This window comes from Onychostruthus taczanowskii, unplaced genomic scaffold, assembly GCF_017590055.1.
Source record: "Onychostruthus taczanowskii isolate IOZ18803 unplaced genomic scaffold, ASM1759005v1 scaffold32, whole genome shotgun sequence".
In the NCBI taxonomy this organism is placed as follows: Eukaryota; Metazoa; Chordata; class Aves; order Passeriformes; family Passeridae; genus Onychostruthus; species Onychostruthus taczanowskii.
This window is the reverse complement of record NW_024500572.1, coordinates 4,086,659-4,106,336: the sequence shown is the minus strand read 5'-3', so window position 1 is coordinate 4,106,336 and position 19,678 is coordinate 4,086,659. Positions and strand designations below refer to the sequence as shown.

The following is a 19,678-nucleotide window of genomic DNA, read 5'->3' as shown; positions in this document are numbered from 1 at the left end:
CAGCGTCCTCTGCCCGATCATGGCTGCGGCGGGCCGGGGCTGAGTGAGGGGCGGCAGCGGCGCGGAACGGGCGGGACTCGGATTTGGCGCCAAAACCGCGCGCGTGCGCCGGGGGGCGTGGCCAGCGGGAGAGGGGGCGTGGCTTTGCGTGCTCCCGTTTCCCGCGGGATCGCGGCTCCCGTTCCTCCCGGGCGGCGCTCCCGGTGCCGGGTTCGCCCATGGACAGGTTCGTGGTTAAACTGCCCCGCGGGCAGCCGGGCGATGGCGGCGGGAAGAGGCCGCGGCTGGAGAAGGCCGGCCCGGAGCGGCCGCCGCCGCGGAAGATCCGCGCCGAGGGGCTCCGCTGTGATTACCGCATCCTCTTCGACAAGGCCGAGGCGGACGAGATCTTCCAGGAGCTGGAGAAGGAGGTGGAGTATTTCGAAGGTATATTCCTGCCCTGGGAGGCTTTGCTGAGCTGGAAGTGTTTGTTAAGGGATAATCCTGGAGCGGTGGTGGAATTCGTTGGAGATGCAGCGTGTGAGGGATGTGATCGGGGTGCTGCTCATCCCCTTGGAGGGGGAGGACAAGAGGGACACAAACCCTGGGAACAGGGAGGGCAGCTTTTGGGTTGACGCGAGCACCCTCATTCCTGTTGGACATTGCCAGGAGCTGCAGATCCAGGAGAATATTGGACTCTGCAGTCACAATACTGTGAAATACTTTTCACAATACTGTGAAAAACGCCAATCATTTGTTTGTAAAATTTTTCAAAGTTTAATCGTAATAAAATGGTTATAACAATAGTAATATAATTAGAGTAATAAAATTTGAACAGTTGAGATTAGGACAGTACAGACAATAAAAACAAACAGTTACAGATGTCCAGGTACCTTTTTCTGGGCAACACAAGCCCAAAAAAGAACACCCATTAACAGAGGATTAACCCTTAAAAATGATAGCCTGTAACATATTCATACATCTCATACATGATGCATAAATTCCATTCAAATAAAGGATTTTGTCTGTTCATCATCAACTTCTTCTCTTAATCCTAGCAGCATCTTTTTGATTGAACCAGGCGGGAACAAGTTTGTTTCTCCTGATAAAACAGATAAATTCCTGATAAAAAAAGATCAATTCTCTTCCTCTGAAAGATTTAGGTGTCCTGCAGCCGAGCACCTCATTCCTTTCTAAAAAGAAAACATTCCACATACATAGTTCCTATTTTAACAACAAAAATTACCTTTCAGCTATGAAACTACATTTCCCATACTATTAAAGTGTTAATACAGCATAACTTTCTAGCACAGCACATACAACATTCATTTTAATATTGCCAAAAGCCAATCACAAAACACGCGGTTTTTCCACGAATACGAACCCGGGTTTGCTCCTTCCCCGCAGATGACGCGACAAAGCTGCAGGTGTTTGGCAAGTGGCACAAGATTCCCAGGAAGAAGGTGACCTACGGAGACCCTGGCTTGTCCTACACCTACTCAGGGGTCACGTTCCACCCCAAGCCCTGGATCCCGGTGCTGACGCGGATCCGGGAGCGCGTCACCTCGGAGACGGGACACTCCTTCAACTTCGTCCTCATCAACAGGTACAGCCCCTTCCCAGCCAGCAGCTTTTCCTTCAAATGAAAGGAAAAAAACCCCAATTTATATGTTGGAATCTGAAATGCAGGCAGCTCTCAGGACTTTAGGGCTGTGAGCTAAAGCTCAGAATTAAACACGGGATTTAAGACCTTAGGAAAGGCTTCCAAAGTTAAGTGCTAGGAGGAAGAATGTGGATTTGTGGTTTAAAGCAGAGACACTAAGGGTCAACTAGGTGAAACTAAGTGTAAACTAAGTGTAAACTAGGTGAAACTAAGTGTAAACTAAGTGTAAACTAAGTGTAAACTAAGTGTAAACTAAGTGTAAACTAAGTGTAAACTAAGTGTAAACTAGGTTTAAACTAGGTTTAAACTAGGTGAAGCTAAGTGTAAACTAAGGGTAAACTAGGTAAGACTAAGTGTAAACTAGGTATTTAAAACTATAGAAAATATAAAAGTAGTTAGAAAGATAAACAAGAAGTTTAGAATGCAGCACTATAAGTTTGTGTCTCATAATTAACTAAGAAAGCTTACACTGTAGCTTAAGTCTATAGGAAAAAATATTTGAAGTTAAAAATATAAATATCTTTGATAGCAGTGTTTTATTAATCAATAAATCCTTAAGCCTTATAACTAGAAGTTTTGTAGCTTTCTGAACTATAAAAATGTGAGCTGAACTCTTCTGCTTACATAAAATATAAGAAAAATAAACTGCATCATTAAAAATAATTCAGAGGTCCCATCTTAATTAAAAAATTCTTCACACTTGTGCAGCATTTGAGTTGTTTGGTTTGATTTGATTGGGAAATAATTATTATTTTGGTAAGTAATTGATGGTAGGTGTGGGAAATGGAGAATTCTCACAGCTTGACAGAAGGCACACATAGTGTGTATCTGTGTGTAATAAATGAAATCTGTTGAAAGAAATGTTTACTTAGAAATGCCATGGAACAGGACAGACATTGGTGAGAGAGAAATGGAGCTGAAACAAGTTTTAAAGGCTTGCAAATAAGACTGAATACTTTGGAGAAACAGCACAGTGAAAGATGCATTGTAGTGGGACCCACTAGGGGTAATTTTACATAATTGGTTTTCAGGCATTTACAGCAAGGTGTGACAAAAGCTGATAGGCCAATAAACACTTAGAATGTAATTAGGAGATAATTAACTTCTGATTGTGATGGTGTGAATTATAACACCTGTGTTGTCTCACCCTTCACATGAGACTGAAAATGGAATAAAAGTTTTTAAAATGCCTCTCAGTTGCCCCAACTCTGGGTCAGAAAAAGGCTTAATCTGACAGGTGGGAATTAACAGAGTTAATTAACAGAGCTAGTTATTATTAAATTAATTAATTTATTATCTTTATAGTCATTAATTTAATAATGTAACAATCAAATTATTAAATTAATTATATATAAAATATCTATATACTAGTAAATAATCTATATACTAGTAAAAATTAATTCAATAATATGTAATGTATTTATCTATTTTATATAATTAAATATAAAATTAATATATATTAATAATGTGTGACTATATAACATATATTTATCTATATTATCGAGTATATATATTATACATAATTACACAATAATATTTATATAAAATATACATTATATATATTATATTATTATCTGTATTATCGAGTATATATATTATACATAATTACACAATAATATAAAAACACAGCTAATATTGAATTAATATTAAATTAATAATTAATCATATTAAATTAATAACATTAAATTAATAATATTAAATTAACAACAATGAAACCAACATTGAAAACGCAACGAATACCAAGCGCGGACTCCACCGCCAGGTACAAAGACGGCCTGGACCACATCGGGGAGCACCGGGACGACGAGAAGGAGCTGGTTCCCCGCAGCCCCATCGCCTCGGTGTCCTTCGGAGCCTGCCGGGATTTCGTGTTCCGCCGCCGGGGCGCGGGCAGGATCAGCGTGGCCCTGGCCCACGGCAGCCTGCTGCTCATGGAGCACCCCAGCAACGTGCACTGGCACCACAGCCTGCCCCCGCGCCGGGGGGTGCTGGCCCCCAGGGTCAACCTCACCTTCAGGAACGTCCTGCCCGCGGCCACGCGGGGAAATGTGCCGCCTCTGGGCCCTGGGAAGGGAATTTAGTTCCTCCTGGACAAAATTTGGTGATTTTGCTGCTGGAGCCTGTGACCGCTGATCTCAGTTTAACATCTGGGAAATGTTGCTCCGGTCCTGCTGATCCTTGTTTTTGCTGGTTCTTCCTCTTGTTTTGCTGGGGAAGAAGTTTGTTCTCAGCTGATCTTTATCTAAGCAGTGTTCCAAGAAGATGGAAATGCTCCATAGCCTGGAGGCAGCAGTTTATCAACACTGTGAGCCACAAGCTGTGATGATCGTGTAAAGCTGATATTCTGCAGGTGGCACTTTCTGTCAAAGAGCTCTGGTTTGCTTGGGTTTGTTTTTTTTAAATTAAAATAAAGCAAAATGAGCCTGAGATGGAGAAGGGGAGTGCTGAGGTGTGAGGACAGGGTGTGGCTGGATGAGTGTTTGACTCCTGTCTGCTTGAATTGCTCTGCTCCTGAGGGAGGCTGCTCTTGCAGGAGGAAGCACAAGGTTTTTTCCTCCCTCAGGCACTTTGTACAAAAACCAGGCAGCAAAAAATGCCCTTGTGGGGAAGAACTGGGTTGTCCCATCTCCACTGGAAGGCTGTCACTCTGAGAGTGTATTTCCCTAAATAATTATCCCTAGGGATCCCCTCCTGACTGCCTGAAAGCCACCACCTCCCACACCCGCAGGGAATCCTGCTGAAAATGAGGGAATTCTGTCCCCAAGAGATCTTAAACCATCAAGGAATTATAAATTCTGGGTGAGAATGGGAACCAAATCCTGTGTAACCTGGCTGCAGCCACTGGAATTAGTGCTGGGCTCTGGCCTTCAGTGGTGGGTCCATTATTCCTGTGGAATTAAGGCCTGTGCAGAGAATTGGGAATTGTTACTTCCCACCTTCTGCCACTCTGAGATGCTCTGTGGAGCTTGAAAATCCTTCTTATCCAGGGCTTGTGGAGTGTTGTTTCAACCCCTTTGGCTCCCAGCTTGGTGTTTGTTTCAAGACATTCCCACACTGATTTTTCTACCAAGTTTGTTCTTTTATTGCTACTGTACAGTTACAAAAATACCCTGAAGTGGAAAAAAAGCAACTTCAAACAGCAGTGCAGTGCTTGGACTGGAACAGACATTTTTAAATTAACACACAAAATAAGACAAGAATAATCCAAACACAGAAATGTCATCTTGGAGCTCTTAATTCTTTACAATTTATTAACATCTTCTCCACCATGGCAGCTTGGGAGGGACGAGTATCAGCGTTGGAGCCTTGTGGCTGCACAGAGCCCTGCCAGAGGGGAGGTTTGGCTGGAAAACAGATCCCAGTGACCTCCAGAGGGGAGACTTGGCTGGAAAACAGATTCCAGTGACCTCCAGAGGGGAGACTTGGCTGGAAAACAGATCCCAGTGACTTCCAGAGGGGAGATTTGGCTGGAAAACACAGAGCTCTGTGACCTCTGGAAAGACAGATCCCAGTGACCTCCAAAGAGAGGCTGGGCTGGCAAACTCAGAGCCCTGGGACCTGCAGATGGGAGGGTTGGTTCCCAAACACCTGCACAAATTCCAGTGATCTCCATGGGTGTGGTTGGCTGGAAAACAGATCCCAGTGACCTCCAGAGGGGAGGATGAGCTCCCAAAGCCCTGCACAGCTCACAGGGGACAGGCAGGATCTGGCACAGCTCAGGGCCAGGACTGAGGTGCTGGGCTTTGCTCCCTTCCTCAGCTGAGGGTTAAGCCAAGCCCATCCACTCCTCCCCAAGCAAAGCCAGAAAAAAGGCTCAACCCTTCCCCTGATAGCCCTTGAGGGAGATCCAGAATCAATCCACAGCCCAGGGAAACAGCTCTTGGCAAAGAAAAACCTGCTGCTCCCAGCTGCCACATTTCAGTGCACACTGTGCGTGTCCTCGGCCCCTCCTCCAGCACAACTAAGCCAAGAGGCTGCTCAGCTGAACCCCCAAATCCAGGAAAAACCCCCCAAATCCAGGAAAAAGCCCCAAGCAGAGCATTGAGCCTGGAGAATGCAGGACAGCCACTGCTGGCACTGGAAATGGTTTCAGTTCAGAGGTGCAGGGGCAGATCTGCTGGAGGGAGATGTTGGGGTGATGGTTTTACAGGGCTCCCAGTAGGGAGGGCTGGCTCCTCCTCCAGCTGTCAGCTCTCCCTTCAATGGCCAGAGCAAATTTTTGGCATTTTGTATCCTTCAAGGTTTTTTTTTTTCTTTGTTTTCTTGGTTTTCTGTAAATTCAAACAGATTAAAACCAAGCTACTGCTCGTGCAGCACAGCCAGGACCCAGGTCCCAGTCCAGCAGTGGATTTATCAATATTTCTGTACCATGAGCATTACCTGGGCCAGGAATTGTGCTCCAGACTCTGGAATGATGAGTTGTGTAAATAATTTTGCATATCCACCCATTTTACCACTCCTGCTTTGGCTGGTTTGGAGCCTCTCCTGAGGAAGTGTGAACACCTCCGAGCTTTGGGCAGCACTATGAATTCATGAGGTACAAAGTTGCCCTAAAAAAACTACTTAAGACAGTTGTTATTTGAAAACTTCACACTGAAAAAAGCTTGTCTGATGAGGGATTTTTTTCTCCTCCAAGCTTACAAGGACAGAAAAGAGCTAAAAACAACCTACATGTTTTATTCCTGGTCACTTAAAAGCAGGTTTTTAAAAGAGGATTTTTGCTGCTTTTCCCTCTGTGCTTTGGGACTTTTAAATTTTTTTTTTTTTTTTTTTTTTTTTTTTTGCACATCAACCAATCCAGAGCAGCAGAATTCCCCTTATTTCTATTTACAGGGCAGCCTGGAGCTGATGCAGGATTCCCAGATTTCTTCATGAGACCAGTAAGTGCCCACCAGTCCTGGCCCTCTTATTTATTTTCCATTTAACAAGGCCGGGGGCTGCTCTACAGCTCACCTGCAAGCCAGGAGCGTGGATCCCAGTGCTGGGAATAGCAGATTCCAGCAATAAAATGGGAAGGGCAAGTCTAGAACAGTTACAGCAGCTTGAAAATCACAGCATTAAAAGTTGTAGTTGATGCTACAAAACAACTGGATCCAACAGTGCTGAAGGAAATGACAACACTGAGCACTAGCAAACACTTCCATGTGCTAATTCCAGCTAGATTCCAAAGGTATGGAGCAATAAATTAAGGTTTCAGCTCTTAATAGATACAAAATTATCTCCTGGATAAAGCAATTTAAATCAGGAGAAGGATTTTATAATATAAAGAAGTAAAGTAGGAGGAAAATTGTGTGAACAGGGAAATCTTTTGGATGGGGGCAGTTTGTGGAGATGCCTTGACTTGATGGGTCAGGAGAAATGGGATTCCATGGGTTCATCCCGTGGGTGTGAGGCATTCCCAGGACACAGTGGGCATGCAGAGGGCTGGGCCAGTGGCAGTGCAGCTGTTCAGGGAAGCTCAAGGCACTTTGTGTCTTAAATCATTGCCAACAGCAGCTTCCCATCACCCCCTCCCAGGGCTCCCCACTGGGAAACACTGGGAATAGAGCCTTGGGATAAAATCCCTGCCTGACAGACAAAGGCTGCTCAACACACGCTTGGGGCTGGAACAGCTCTGGGAATTTTGGTACAAAACACAATTCCCAGCCATTGCCACAGGGAAGGGAACCTGGAGGGGCTGGTGGATCATGGAGAGGTGCCAGGGGAGGGATTGGGATGGGGAAGGGCTCTTCAACAGCAGTGTGACATAACCCTTTCCAGGGCTCCCCCTTGGGAAGTGAAATGTGTGGGATAAAGCATCTCCCTGGGAAAAGTGCTGTGTCAGGACATGGAACAGAGCCTTGGGACAGGCAGAAAAACACTTCTCAACACACACCCGGGGCTGCACGGTGCCAGAACAGCAGGATTTGGGCACAAACCACAACTCCCAGCTGCTCCCACAGGGAAGGGAGCCTGGAGAGGGGGAGGTTTGCATAATGGAGAGGCTCCATCGAGGGCTGAGGCCATCCCAGGGGCTGGAACCATCCCAAGGGCTGGAACCATCCCAGGGGCTGGGACCATCCCAGGGGCTGGGATCATCCCGGGAGAGGGAACCATCCCAGGGGCTGGGACCATCCCAAGGGCTGGAACCATCCCAGGGGCTGGGATCATCTCAGGGGTTGGGACCATCCCGGGAGAGGGAACCATTCCAGGAGAGGGAACCATCCCAGGGGCTGAGACCATCCCGAGGGCTGGGGCCATCCCAGGGGCTGGGGCCATCCTGGGAGAAGGAACCATTCCAGGGGAGGGAACCATCCCAAGGGCTGGGGCCATCCCGAGGGCTGGGGCCATCCCAGGGGCTGGGACAGTCCCAAGGGCTGGGATGAGGATGACCCCAAGGGCTGGGACCATCCCAGGGGCTGAGACCATCTTGAGGGCTGGGACGGTCTCAAGGGCTGGGATGAGGATGACCCCAAGGGCTGGGATGGTTCCAGGGGCTGGGATGACCCCAAGGACTGGGATGGTCCCAGGGGCTGGGATGACCCCAAGGACTGGGATGACCCCGAGGGCTGGGATGACCCCGAGGGCTGGGACCATCCCAGCACCGCCGGCTCAGCTCTGGGCCGGGCTCTGGGGCTGGGCCCGGCCGTGCACGCGCTCGTAGAACAGCAGGTAGGCGCTGGCAGCCAGCACCTCGTGCAGGCTGGCCCTGCGCACGGACTCGTCCGAGATCCAGAGCCACTGGCTGCCGCGGGCGCCCGGCGCGCGCCGGAAGGTGACGAAGTGTCCCGAGTGCATGTCCCCGTGGTGCACCACCACGGCCATCAGGCGGTACAGGTACAGCGGGGCCCTGTGGGGACACGGGTCAGCCTGGCCACACACACAGCAGAGCAGAGCAGCCACAATTCCTGCCTGCAGCAAGGACGTGGCTCCCTGCGTGGCTGCTCCGCGCCTGGTCTGGTGGGAGGTGTCCCTGCCGCCCATGGGAAGTGGTGGGATGGGATGATCTCCAAGCTCCCTTCCAACCCAAACCATTCTGTGATCCAAACTGCTTTTTCCTGTTGTTCCGTCCCTGGAAGTGTCTAAGGCCAGGCTGGATGGGGTTTGGAGCAACTGGGGTAGTGGAAGGTGTCCCTGCCCATGGCATCTCCAAGTCTCCTTTCAACCCAAACCATTCTGGGATTATGGGATTCAAAGCTGCTGCTCCATCCCTGGAAGTACTCAAGGACAGGCTGGATGGGGTTTGGAGTGACCTGGGATAGTGGAAGGTGTCCCTGCCCATGGGAAGAGGGCTGCACTGGATGGTCCCTAAGTTAAGGTGTCCCTCCCTGCCCATGGGAAGAGGGCTGCACTGAAGTCCCCTATTAACCTAAACCATTCTGGAATTCTATGGAAAAGGATTATCAGCAGAAGCCCCAGGGGTGATTTATCAAGTGGAATCATGGCAGGTGCAACTGAAATCAAAAACATCTGAGAAAAAAAAAACTATGGATTTCTTACAACCACTTGAAAATGAAGGAAAATAAGAGCTAGGGGAAACCAGCAGCAATGAGGTTATGGCTGTTCAGGAGCACCATGAACCAAAGGAAGACTTTGAGTTTTGCTTGTAACTTGCCCTACTCCCTTTCCCAGGACTAAAATCACAGGAGCTGGGACAAAGATCACATTCTGTGACTGGGCAGCCTCAGGACAAGGACAGAAGCAAGGGAGACAATTTGAAGGAAAGAAATGAAGAGAGAGGGTACAAATCTCTAACTTACCTGCACTCAGGGAATGCAGCAAGTGGGAAAGTTCCTGGGGACATTAAAAATGAGGGAGAGGAGGAGGAGGAAGAGGAGGCACCATTCATGAAGAGAGGTTTGGTACCAGCTGGTTGTTCTGCATCTGCCAGAGGAAGGAGAAATTCAGGGATTTAATTGGAATGCTGTTGCTAAGATCAACATCCCTGCTCCTCATCATGGGATATGAAGGTATTTTATTGATTTTCATATCAGAAATGGATATTTTATTCAAATTCGTTTTACATTACAAATATGGAAATACGCATGTATCCAAAATCCCAGCTAAAGGAATATTGAGGGGCCTAAGGACAGATCTCCTATAGCTGCATTTTCCAGCTCTTTTTGAAGAATCCACCATTCCCAGCATTCCCTCTCTGCTTGTCCTGAAGCCTTGCAAGAGATCCCTAACAAGAAAAACTCTGGGATATCCCAGGTTCCACACCTCTTTGGACATTTTTTTTTAAGTATATATATTTAGTACGATCAAAATGAAATTATCCAAACTGAACTGTAAATTTGAGAATGGCAAAGGGATTTCTGTCCTCTTTGCAGAGCCTCACATCAAAATGCTGCTCATGGCTTGATCCTGCAGAGAACTTTTGATCCCTGACATGCAGAATGAGCTGAACCATTTTATTGGCAAAAGAGGTACCTGAAGGCTTCCCTGCTCTCCCATCCTTTATTCCAGGGGTTGTCTCCTCAGAGTTTTTCTGGCTGAGCTGCTCCTGGCAGGATTTGGGACCAGGAACCCGGTATTTGTAGATGTCCATGACCAGGAACTCGTTGAACTGCACGTGTTCGTGTCTCTTCAGGGGAGTGCCTTGGTTTGACCAGCTCAGCCTTTGCAGGTGGATGCACAAACACTGGGGCAGCTTCAGGAAAGGAAAATCCACATTTTTCATGGAAAGAAACAGCTGGTAAGTCCAGGGAATAAGGAAATGCATTTCCCTTATCTCTGTGTAAGCTTAGTGGCAACAGTGTCCCTAAAGTGTGACAATAATTCTTGTGAGATTCCTGATATCTCCTAATCCCCAAAAATTAATGGTTTTGCAGAGGGGAAAACCAAAAATATTAAGTGTTATAAAGAGCTGAATTTCAAAACCATTGCTGTAGCAAGAAGTACATAATTATTATAATAATTATTATTATTATTATTATTATTATTATTGGCACCTGAGGCAAGTACATAATTATTATAATAATTATTATTATTATTGGCACCTGAGGTTCCTAATTACCCACTAGTGCCCTGCTGGCCTCTGCATGACAGGACTGATTACAGAGCAAAAAAAAAAAGAGTTTTCTCTTAGAATTCACACCTGATGTTTACTCACCAGCTGTATTCAGAATATTTAAATTAATGAAATGAGGAATTGCTAAAGATGCTACAAACCCTGTAAATATAAATCAATTTGCTCACTGAAGAATTAATGTAAAATCTAAGAAATGACACTGAGCCAAACTCACATTTAAATGTGTTTTGCTAAATAACAGGAGAATATTCACATCCTGTTAATGTTTAATGTTTGATGTTTTGCTGAGTTGAAGCCTCAATGCCAACAGATATTTGCCAGGTGAGTTTACTTTGAAAAATAAAACATTTGTGGTCTGACAGCAAGAAATGGGCACAACCAGCTCCAAGAGGGAAGTTACTGTGACAGGATTTAGAAGATTTGGAAGGGTTTTTTTGCCTCACCTTTCCTAACTTTAATTGCTTAACAAATGTTGTTCTCTGGTTTTCTATGCTCTGTCCATTCAGAATTCCTGCTGCCTGGATCTGGAATGAAAAGGGGAAAAAAATGAAGGCACGTGCAGACAGGAGGAATTTATTGTCTGGTTTATGCTCAGTGCATTAATCACACCTAGGAATGCTCTTCAGAATTCCGAAAGGGTCAAAATTCTAAACCAAAATCAAGCAGAAATGAGCATTTAGAGAACTCCATTCACTCAGAACTGCACTCATTTGCCTCTTCTGTTGATTTTTAAACAATACTAGAGCAAAAAAGATATCCCTGGTGATACCTGGCAACTACAGAATAAAATATTTGTAGATTTTTGTAGCAGCAGTAGTAAGTAATAAACCTCTAATTCTTCATGAGGCAAGAACTCCTTGTTAAATTTCTGAAACCCCAGAGGCTTTCCCCAAGTCCTGAAGAAAAAGGAGGTGGAAAGTGAAGCCAGGATTGTGTCAGCAGGCTCAAAACTGAGCAGGGAGGTGACAGGAATTAAGGTGACAGGAGTCAAAGGGACCTACTTTGGTGCAGTTGTCACACACAACATCCTTGACAGACTCTGAGGAGATGAAGTGATGGAGGCAATGGTCCAGTGTCATGGGACGACCCTGAGTGCCAAGAAAAGCCAGAATTATTTGCAGGAATTTTAGGGTGCATTCCACTGGATTTTGGGAAAGGATTTTTAATAAATCCTTCCACAGAAGAACTACAGAACTGCAGGTTTATTTCATGAAAGAACTGACTAAATGGCTGTGGGTGATTATGGAACTGTGGGGATTCTCCTTCAGCCTGGATTAAACATAGAAAAGTTTGCAGCCTTTTGATAACAGCAGCAGTGATTCCCTGTGTGAGTCCTTCAGTGGGGTTTCAAACCACAGACTCTTTTCCTATTCCTATTTATCTCCCATTTCAGCACTTCAGGGGTCACTTCATGCTCTCTGGCCCTCTCCTCAGGAGAAATACAGCTTTTAATGGAATTTAGGCCTCCTTGCTGCCCTTCCTCATGTCCTGCCCTGCCAAGGATTGGATAAAACAAAACAAAAAGAGCAGAAGATGTGTCCAAATCCCAATCCTGCCTGGCCAGGAGGGCACTCTGCAAACAGGAATCACAATTTCCATCAGTTGTGGAAAGAAATCACTACCAGACATGAAGTAACAAATTCTTACAGTCCAAAAAATATCCTGCAGATGTTGCCCCAAAAATCCACAATGTTTTGTCATTCTGAAGTTTTTCAGAGCCAGAAAGAAATGGAAACAATTCCCAGCTGGAAAAGGTGGGGTAAGGTGTGAGCTGCCAGCTGAAGGTCACCTTCCCAGGATGGGAAGCAGCCCTTGGGGTATGATCTGGGCTCTTGAAATTCCACAGAAAAGACCAAATCCTCCACCAGGAGAAACAGAAAACTCTGGTGGCATCACCAAGTTCTGCTTGTTGGGCTCATCAGAACCTCGCACCACCCCTAAGGGAGAAGGTCCTGCAGCAGCACAGGATTATAACAGCAGGAAAATCAAGTCCTGAAGTAGCTCTGAATGTCTTCTGCAGCCCTGGGAAGGGCAGGGAGGACCAGGAGCAGAGGGATACGTACCCACACAGCTGCTGGAATGCTCAGGGAGAGGCTGTCGAAGGTGTCGAACCTCACGGGGCTCTGCAAGAGAACATTCCAGAACATGCCAGCATTTGTGTCAGTGATGCCTTCAGTTTTAGCTCTCATGTTTTCCACATTCTGCACTGCATTAGGATGTAACTCTGAGCTTCACATAAAGTGTCAGCAAGTTCTCCTCACAGTTCACTCAGACAAAACAATTCTTCTCCAGCCCCAGAACCAAGGACACCGCTGCAGCTTTTAAGAAGTGTAAACAACAAAAAGACCCAAAAAGTGTAAATTGAGGAGAGCAAACTGGGATGATGGGACTGCATAACCTGAAGCTGTAATTGGACAATTAACCCCAATATGGAAATGGACCAAAACTTATAACAGAGTGTGAAAACTCGTGCCCATCTTGGGTGTAGCCCTGGCCAGGCTCTTGTGCTGCCAAGGTGTACCCTGTGAAGGCCTTTTTAATAAATATCTACTTTATTCTTTAACACTGTGTGGCCTCTGTTCTAGGTAGCCTTCAAGGCATCATCAGTCCCCAAAAATTCCAACCCAGCTCTCCCCAAGGTGAGCCTGTGCCCTGTGCTGTCCATAATTCCCTGCTGGAACAGGATCCAACCCCCTCAGTTTCCCAGCTGGGCCAGGGAACATCAGGAATGTTCCACTTGGCCTCCTCCTCCTCACTCCAATTTGTCTGCAAGGTTTGGGGAAATAAAATACAAATGTTTCCTTGGTTTGGGCTATAAATGAGGTTTATTTTCTGTGTTTTTTCCATTATTCAGCTTACCTTCAACTCCTTATTTGGAATAATTGGACTTTAAGTGCCTTTGCAAAATGTGCTGGGTGAGCAGTGAGTGCTAAACTCACCCATGTGAGTGGATTTTCAGGTAATACTATTAATTAATTAATTGTTAATTTATTAATAGAATAAAACATCCATTATTCTGGTCGATGAGGCAGCTGTTACCCCCACAAGGTGCATCACATGGATTGTTTTTTTTAGTTTATTTAGGGATAAATCCTTGTTCATGACCAAGGGATGGTGTTTCCAGGAAGCACTCTGAGTGCTGGCAATCCCTCCTCACATGGCACAGATATTAATAACAATATAAAATATTATCTCTTTCCATACCTGGTGCTCACAGTGTTTGCAGACCATGTTGCTGGTCAGCCTTCCATGGAAAGGGTGCTGAGATTTCCAGTGGTTGGACACAGGGGGAAGAGATCCTGCAACACAAACATTGTCCTTGGATTTTCCATCCATCCACTTTCACCACCCCAATCCCACACATTTGCCCTGCAGTAACAAAATGAATGCCTCCAAAGCACATTTTTGTCTCAGTGATTAATAATAATAAATTGAGGTTTATTTATATTTTTGATTTCTATTTCAGTTCAGTACAAAGATCAATGAATATTATCCCTTTAATAAACAAAGCTACCCTATGAATATTCAGAATATCCAGAATGGATAAAATCCTACCTCTTGTTCTGCAGCTTATTTGCTTTTGGATTATTTCTGGTTGCTACAGAGGGAGATAAAAACATTTCATTAACCCTACCTCAGCAACATAGAAAACACTTAGAAATTTAATACATGAAGTATTAAATGTTTTCCTATTTCATCCCTAATTGGCTTTTCTGGCATTAGAAAAGATGTGGCTCTTTATATTTGTAAGAACAAAAAAAACCTGGTACAAAACAAATTTATAATTGACAATTGCTTGTAAAAGGAATAATTAATCTGCAGAACTCTCTGCCTCAGAACACTAAAATAGGATATTTTGTCCTTTTTTTTTTTGTCTATATTTTAGGCAAAACCAGGTATTTTCCATCTGCAACAAGTTTATCAGCAAGCTGGAGGATAGGATCAATTTTACCTCCATAAAACTCTTCCAGAAATATCCTTTTTGCAGTTTTCAACCCTTTTTCAGGTGGGAACTATAGATCAGAGTAAATGCTTGGAGGGACTAAATTACATCCCTACATCCCATGGATTCAGGAAAAGGAAAGCAGGAACACTGGAAATTCAAAGATATTTTCTTTGGAAAACCTGAGAATTCTTTAAATTTGACTTACTGATGGGTCCCTATCAAAGGATTAAAGAACAGCTTTGGGAAGTGAATCAAAATATCCTAAATATACAATTTCTGCTCGGGAATCTGGGCAGATTGCAGGAATTTCTGCTGTGGAAATAAGTGGGATCACCTCCAGGGAATGCACATCAAACAGATGGGTGACACGGGGCTGCCGATCCCGCTCGTCCTCCAGGGAAGAGGTCAGGACATGGAACAGCTCGTGGGCATCCTGGAAATGGAGTCAGAAGCAAGAGACATCAAAAAAAACACACCAGGAGGGCTGGAATTCCACTGGAAATGCAGGAAAAATGACAGCTCAGAGCCTGGATTGATATTTGTATTTATATATGTATAATTTTATATGTGTATTTCTATTTTGTATCTATATTTTATGTTTTATGTTTTATATTTAAGCACATCTAAAATGTATCTATATGCATATATCTACATCAATTATATGTAATATATATTATATAAACATATATTATATACATATATAAATATGTATATATATGTATATTATATCATATATAAATATAAATTATGTAAGTACATGCTAAATATAAATAATAATGAAGTTTCTAAATAACTAAAATATATTTATTCAATTATATATTAAATACACATATTATATTCTATAAATTATATATAATTACTATCATATATAACGTTTATACAGATATATTTTATATTATTATATTATAATGATTTTATATTGATGATTATTATTATTCTTATTATTACTATTATTATTATATTTGTTAATATTGAATACAATTAATTTGTTAATATTGAATACATTTTGTTGTGCCCAAAAGATCCTAACAGCACAAGGTACTAAAGACATTCTGGGCCATATAAACTCATAAAAAACTAAAACTTGGGAGGAAAAAATACCCCCAGATGGATTCCCAGATCCCTGTTTTTATGGATTTTGAAGGAAGTATAATCAAAATCTATCCTTGGAAATCAGGAGTGCATTGGAAATCATGACAAGAACTGCAAATAATTATTACTGAAAAGATGGGAACAGATCCATATTCCAGAGGGAAATCAGGGACCTGCTCTGCTTTAACATTCCCGGCCCTGTTGGCAAGGACAAGGTTTGGAGTTCCCTGAGGAATCCCCAGCCCCATTCCCAAGCTGGGGAGTTCCCCATCAGTCTGTGAGCAGGATCCAGCTCGCTGCCCTCACCTGCTCCTCAAAGGAGGAGATCTGCCACCTGTTCATCCTCAGCACCTCCAGCAGGCAGCTGGCATCCAGCACGTCGTCCTCGGGCACCTCCTGGCAGGACAGAGCTGCAAAAGGGAACGCAGCAGCGTCAGCAGCAGCCAAAAATGCCTAAAAACCAGGGGTTCATGGGCTGAAAGCACCACCAGCCTCACAGCACTTGCACAGGCATGTCCCAAGGGAGAACTCTGCTTTGAAAATATCCTGTGAGGGAAGCCAGGGCGTCACTTGAGGGTGTCAGAGGTGAATTTAGGCCAAAAGTTAATCACCTTGAGCTTAAAATCTTAAATATTTTATAGTAATATTTGGTATTTTACATAATATTTATTATATAAATTTATTTATATAGTTAGTTATTTATTTATATAATTTATTTACTATATAAATATATATAAAATTATATTATTTCTTTTATAAGGATATTTTATATTTATATAATAGCTTATCGTATTTATATAACTTTATATTTAATACTTTAGATTTTATAATAATATTTTGTATGTTATATAATATCTATTATATAAATAAGTATAATAAAAATAATAATTACATATAATTAATACATATAAATGTATTTCTATAGTTTAATTATTTATTAATTTACCTATTTATATAATTTATTTCTTATATGAATTTATTATATAAAGGCATGTTATTATATAATGATACTTTATATTTATATTAAATTTTATCTTTTATAATAAAATTTTAATTTAATTTTTAATACTCAAAACCTTGCAAAGTGAGGTTGAATAGTCCCAGGTTTTTAGGACAATAGTAAGCTTGGGGAAAACAAAAAAACTTAAATTATTTGCTAATAATTTTTAACAGAATTCTAAATTTCCTGAATCCTATGGAATCCAACCCTCCTGTGAAAGGTGGCTGAGCTTTGCCCAAGGCATTTCAATTAATCTTAAAACCATAGAGGCAAATAAAACAGGGAGCAGGAGCTCGTGGGGGTTTATTTCTTTGGGAAAAGAGTCTAAAAACGACAACACCTCTCCTTCAGCATTCCAGCCCTGGTTCAGGAGAAGTGCCAGTACCTCTGAGGAGCTGCAGCAGAGTCACTGAGAGCTGCTGGGGCTGCTCCTGCCCCGTGCTGTACTGGGCTGTGAACTCCTCCAGCCACCGGATGAACGAGGGGCACGAGGACAAGCCCTGCAGCAGGGAGTTCATGAAACACGTGTTGCCCAGGTTCAGCAGGCCTGGCACGAGCCCTGCCAAGAGAATTGCAGGAATTTACACCACGAAACGCAGGGCAAGCACCCCGGCTTTCAGCAGGAATGCTGTGTGATTACAGAAAAAAAAAATAAATGGATTGCAGTTAGTTCAGTTTTCAGGTTGTGGTGTTTCACTTGAATTTTGGTCTTTCAAAAATTTCAATTTCACTGATTTTTTTTTCAGTATCCATCCCGATTTTTTTTTTTTTTCAAGCGCATTTTCATTTGATCATATCTCATTTCCAGAGTGTTTGTAAGTCCTTCTTTTCTGTTTTCAGTACTTCAGTGAGGATCAGTTTTGGCAAGCTGTGGTCCATGTCCCTGCACTTCATGGCACCCCATGCCTTTGGATGGCTTTCACTTAGGCACAGATTTTTAATTTTTTTTTTTCAGTATCCATGCCATGTCACTCATATCTTCCCCTCAATGTTCTGTTTTCCTCCTTGATTTTTTTCCCCTGATTTTGTAACATCTCTGAGGTTACTTTTGGCATGTTTTGGTCCTTTTCACTGCACCTCATCTCCTCCCAGACCATTTTCTTGTAGTCACTAAATTTCCCAATTTTTTTTTTCCCATTGCATTTCATTTGATCACATCTCCTTTCCAGAGTGTTTATAAGTCTTTATTTTCTGCTCCAATATTTCATTTCCCTTCCTGAAAGGAAATTTCACTTCCTTGAGTGAATCTTGTCTTGTGAAACACCAAAAACCAACTGAAACTCCACAAACTGAAAACAGAACCCCAGAATGGTTTGGGAGGAATCTTGGATTTCATCCCACCCCACCTTCCACCATCCCAGGGCTGCTCCAAACCCCTTCCAACCCAGCCTTGGGCACTTCCAGGGATGGAGCAACCGCAGGGAAGCTGTGCCAGCGAATAATTCCATCCCAAAATCCCGCCCAGCCGTCTGGAAAAACCGGGATAAATCCCGTGCCGGGTGGTTCCCGGTGCTGGCAGCCCCGGTACCTCTCCGCCGCCGTTTCCTGCCGGTGATGGGGCCCCACAGGACGTAAATCCCGGCCGCCAGCGCCGCCGCCGCGCCCCCCAGCACGCCCCAGCTCCGCATGGCTCGGTGCCTGCACGGGAAAAGCGGGAACAGCGTCAGGAGCTGCGGGAAAACGGGAATAGGGGCAGGAGATGCGGGGAAAGAGGGAACAGGGTCAGGAGATGCGGGGAAAGAGGGAACAGGGTCAGGAGATGCGGAGGAAAGGGGGAATAGGGTCAGGAGATGCGGGGAAAAAATGGGAATAGGCTCAGGAGCTGGGGGAAAAGGGTCAGGAGCTACGGGAAAGAGGGAACAGGGTGAGGAGCTGCGGGGGAAACGGGAAAAGGGTCAGGAGGTGCGGGGAATAGGGAATAAAGTCAGGAGCTGGGGGAAAAGAGGGAATAGGATCAGGAGGTGCGGGGAAAGAGGGAATAGGGTGAGGAGCTGGGGGAATAGCGTCAGGAGCTGAGGGAAAAACGGGAATAGGGTCAGGAGCTGGGGGAAGACAGGAATAAGAGTATCCATTGGATTTCATTTCCCTTCCTGATCAGGAGGTGCGGGGAAAGAGGGAATAGGGTGAGGAGCTGGGGGAATAGGGTCAGGAGCTGGGCGGAAAAAATGGAATAGGGTCAGGAGGTGCGGAAAAGAGGGAACAGGGTGAGGAGCTGCGGGAAGCCGGCGGGCCCTGAGCGCCCCGGCCTGCCCCGGGAACCGCTAAGGGAACGGGGATATGGGAGAGGGGAAATGGAGCAGGAAAAGGGCAGGGGAGAAGGGAAGGGAGAAAGGGAAGGGAGAAAAAAAAAGGAAAAGGGAAATGAAGAAGGCGAGGGAAGAAAGGAAGCGCTCGGCCGAGGGCTCGCCCCGACCAAGCCGAGCCCCCCCGCCAGCCCTCCCCTCACACCCGGCCCCCTCCCGGCTCATTCCGAGCCTCTTCCCGCTCCATCTCGACCCCCTCCGGTGACAGCCGCCCCCTCCCCTCGGATCCCTGGCCCCAAAAGCAGCAGAACACTTCTCCTATGGAAAAAACCATGAAACAGCTGCGAAATTACTCTGATTTACTAAATTCAGTGAAGGAGTAGAGACCCAACTGGCTCCCAGCCCAGCACTCTCTTCCTCTGGTGAGCTGCATTTTCTTCAGGAGATGGCTGAGGTTAAAGCGCTACCAGATCTTCTGGAAAAGAAATTAGGAGGTGTCTGCCACGATACAGGAATGCAGACAACTTGAATGTGAAGAGTCAGCAGTTTGACAGAGCTTTGTCCAAAAAAGCATTACTGAGTTTAACCTGGCCCCCCCCCCCGCCCGCAGCAGCCGCCGCACCGGCCCGTCCGCCAGCATGGCCGCGCCGGAACGCGGGCGCGCGGCCGGGCGGAGCCGGGGGGACGGCAGGAGCGAGCGGACCGGCCGGGCGGCGGTGCCGGAAGTGGTGCGGGGGGGGCC

General features: G+C 45.0%; 2 protein-coding genes across 5 annotated transcripts; one reads left to right on the top strand and one right to left on the bottom strand.

Annotated features, from left to right (window-relative positions):
- The first annotated feature begins 133 nt into the window (after positions 1 to 133).
- Positions 134 to 6,425, top strand: ALKBH2 (alkB homolog 2, alpha-ketoglutarate dependent dioxygenase). Of its 2 annotated transcripts, none has more exons than XM_041410111.1 (3): positions 134 to 426; positions 1,387 to 1,585; positions 3,387 to 6,425. In XM_041410111.1, exons 1-3 carry the CDS (start codon positions 219 to 221, stop codon positions 3,721 to 3,723), a joined length of 744 nt encoding a protein of 247 aa, XP_041266045.1. In that variant the 5' UTR covers positions 134 to 218; the 3' UTR covers positions 3,724 to 6,425. The 2 variants fall into 2 exon arrangements, with proteins under 2 accessions (XP_041266045.1, XP_041266046.1); XM_041410112.1 differs by having other exon boundaries at positions 137 to 426; positions 3,405 to 6,425.
- On the bottom strand, positions 6,390 to 19,621 carry USP30 (ubiquitin specific peptidase 30). 3 transcript variants are annotated; one of them, XM_041410107.1, is made up of 13 exons: positions 19,524 to 19,621; positions 18,222 to 18,331; positions 17,079 to 17,252; positions 16,000 to 16,103; positions 14,936 to 15,034; positions 14,211 to 14,253; positions 13,860 to 13,954; positions 12,719 to 12,778; positions 11,657 to 11,743; positions 11,099 to 11,179; positions 10,055 to 10,274; positions 9,382 to 9,505; positions 6,390 to 8,471 (listed from the first exon to the last, which is right to left on the bottom strand). In XM_041410107.1, exons 1-13 carry the CDS (start codon positions 19,574 to 19,576, stop codon positions 8,234 to 8,236), a joined length of 1,488 nt encoding a protein of 495 aa, XP_041266041.1. In that variant the 5' UTR covers positions 19,577 to 19,621; the 3' UTR covers positions 6,390 to 8,233. The 3 variants fall into 3 exon arrangements, with proteins under 3 accessions (XP_041266041.1, XP_041266044.1, XP_041266042.1); XM_041410110.1 differs by having other exon boundaries at positions 19,559 to 19,580; XM_041410108.1 differs by lacking the exon at positions 19,524 to 19,621 and adding an exon at positions 19,142 to 19,160.
- Between the last annotated feature and the right edge of the window lie 57 nt (positions 19,622 to 19,678).

Coding starts and splice junctions, on each gene's coding strand:
- USP30 (XM_041410107.1), bottom strand. CDS start 19,576: ATGCTGGCGGACGGGCCGGTGCGGCGGCTGCTGCGGGCGGGGGGGGGG. Junction 10,275..11,098: donor AGCAATTAAAGTTAGGAAAG/GTGAGGCAAAAA, acceptor CCTTTCCTGAAG/CTGCCCCAGTGTTTGTGCAT. Junction 8,472..9,381: donor GCTGCATTCCCTGAGTGCAG/GTAAGTTAGAGA, acceptor GTGTCCCCACAG/GGCCCCGCTGTACCTGTACC.
- ALKBH2 (XM_041410111.1), top strand. CDS start 219: ATGGACAGGTTCGTGGTTAAACTGCCCCGCGGGCAGCCGGGCGATGGC. Junction 427..1,386: donor GGAGGTGGAGTATTTCGAAG/GTATATTCCTGC, acceptor CCTTCCCCGCAG/ATGACGCGACAAAGCTGCAG. Junction 1,586..3,386: donor AACTTCGTCCTCATCAACAG/GTACAGCCCCTT, acceptor ACGAATACCAAG/CGCGGACTCCACCGCCAGGT.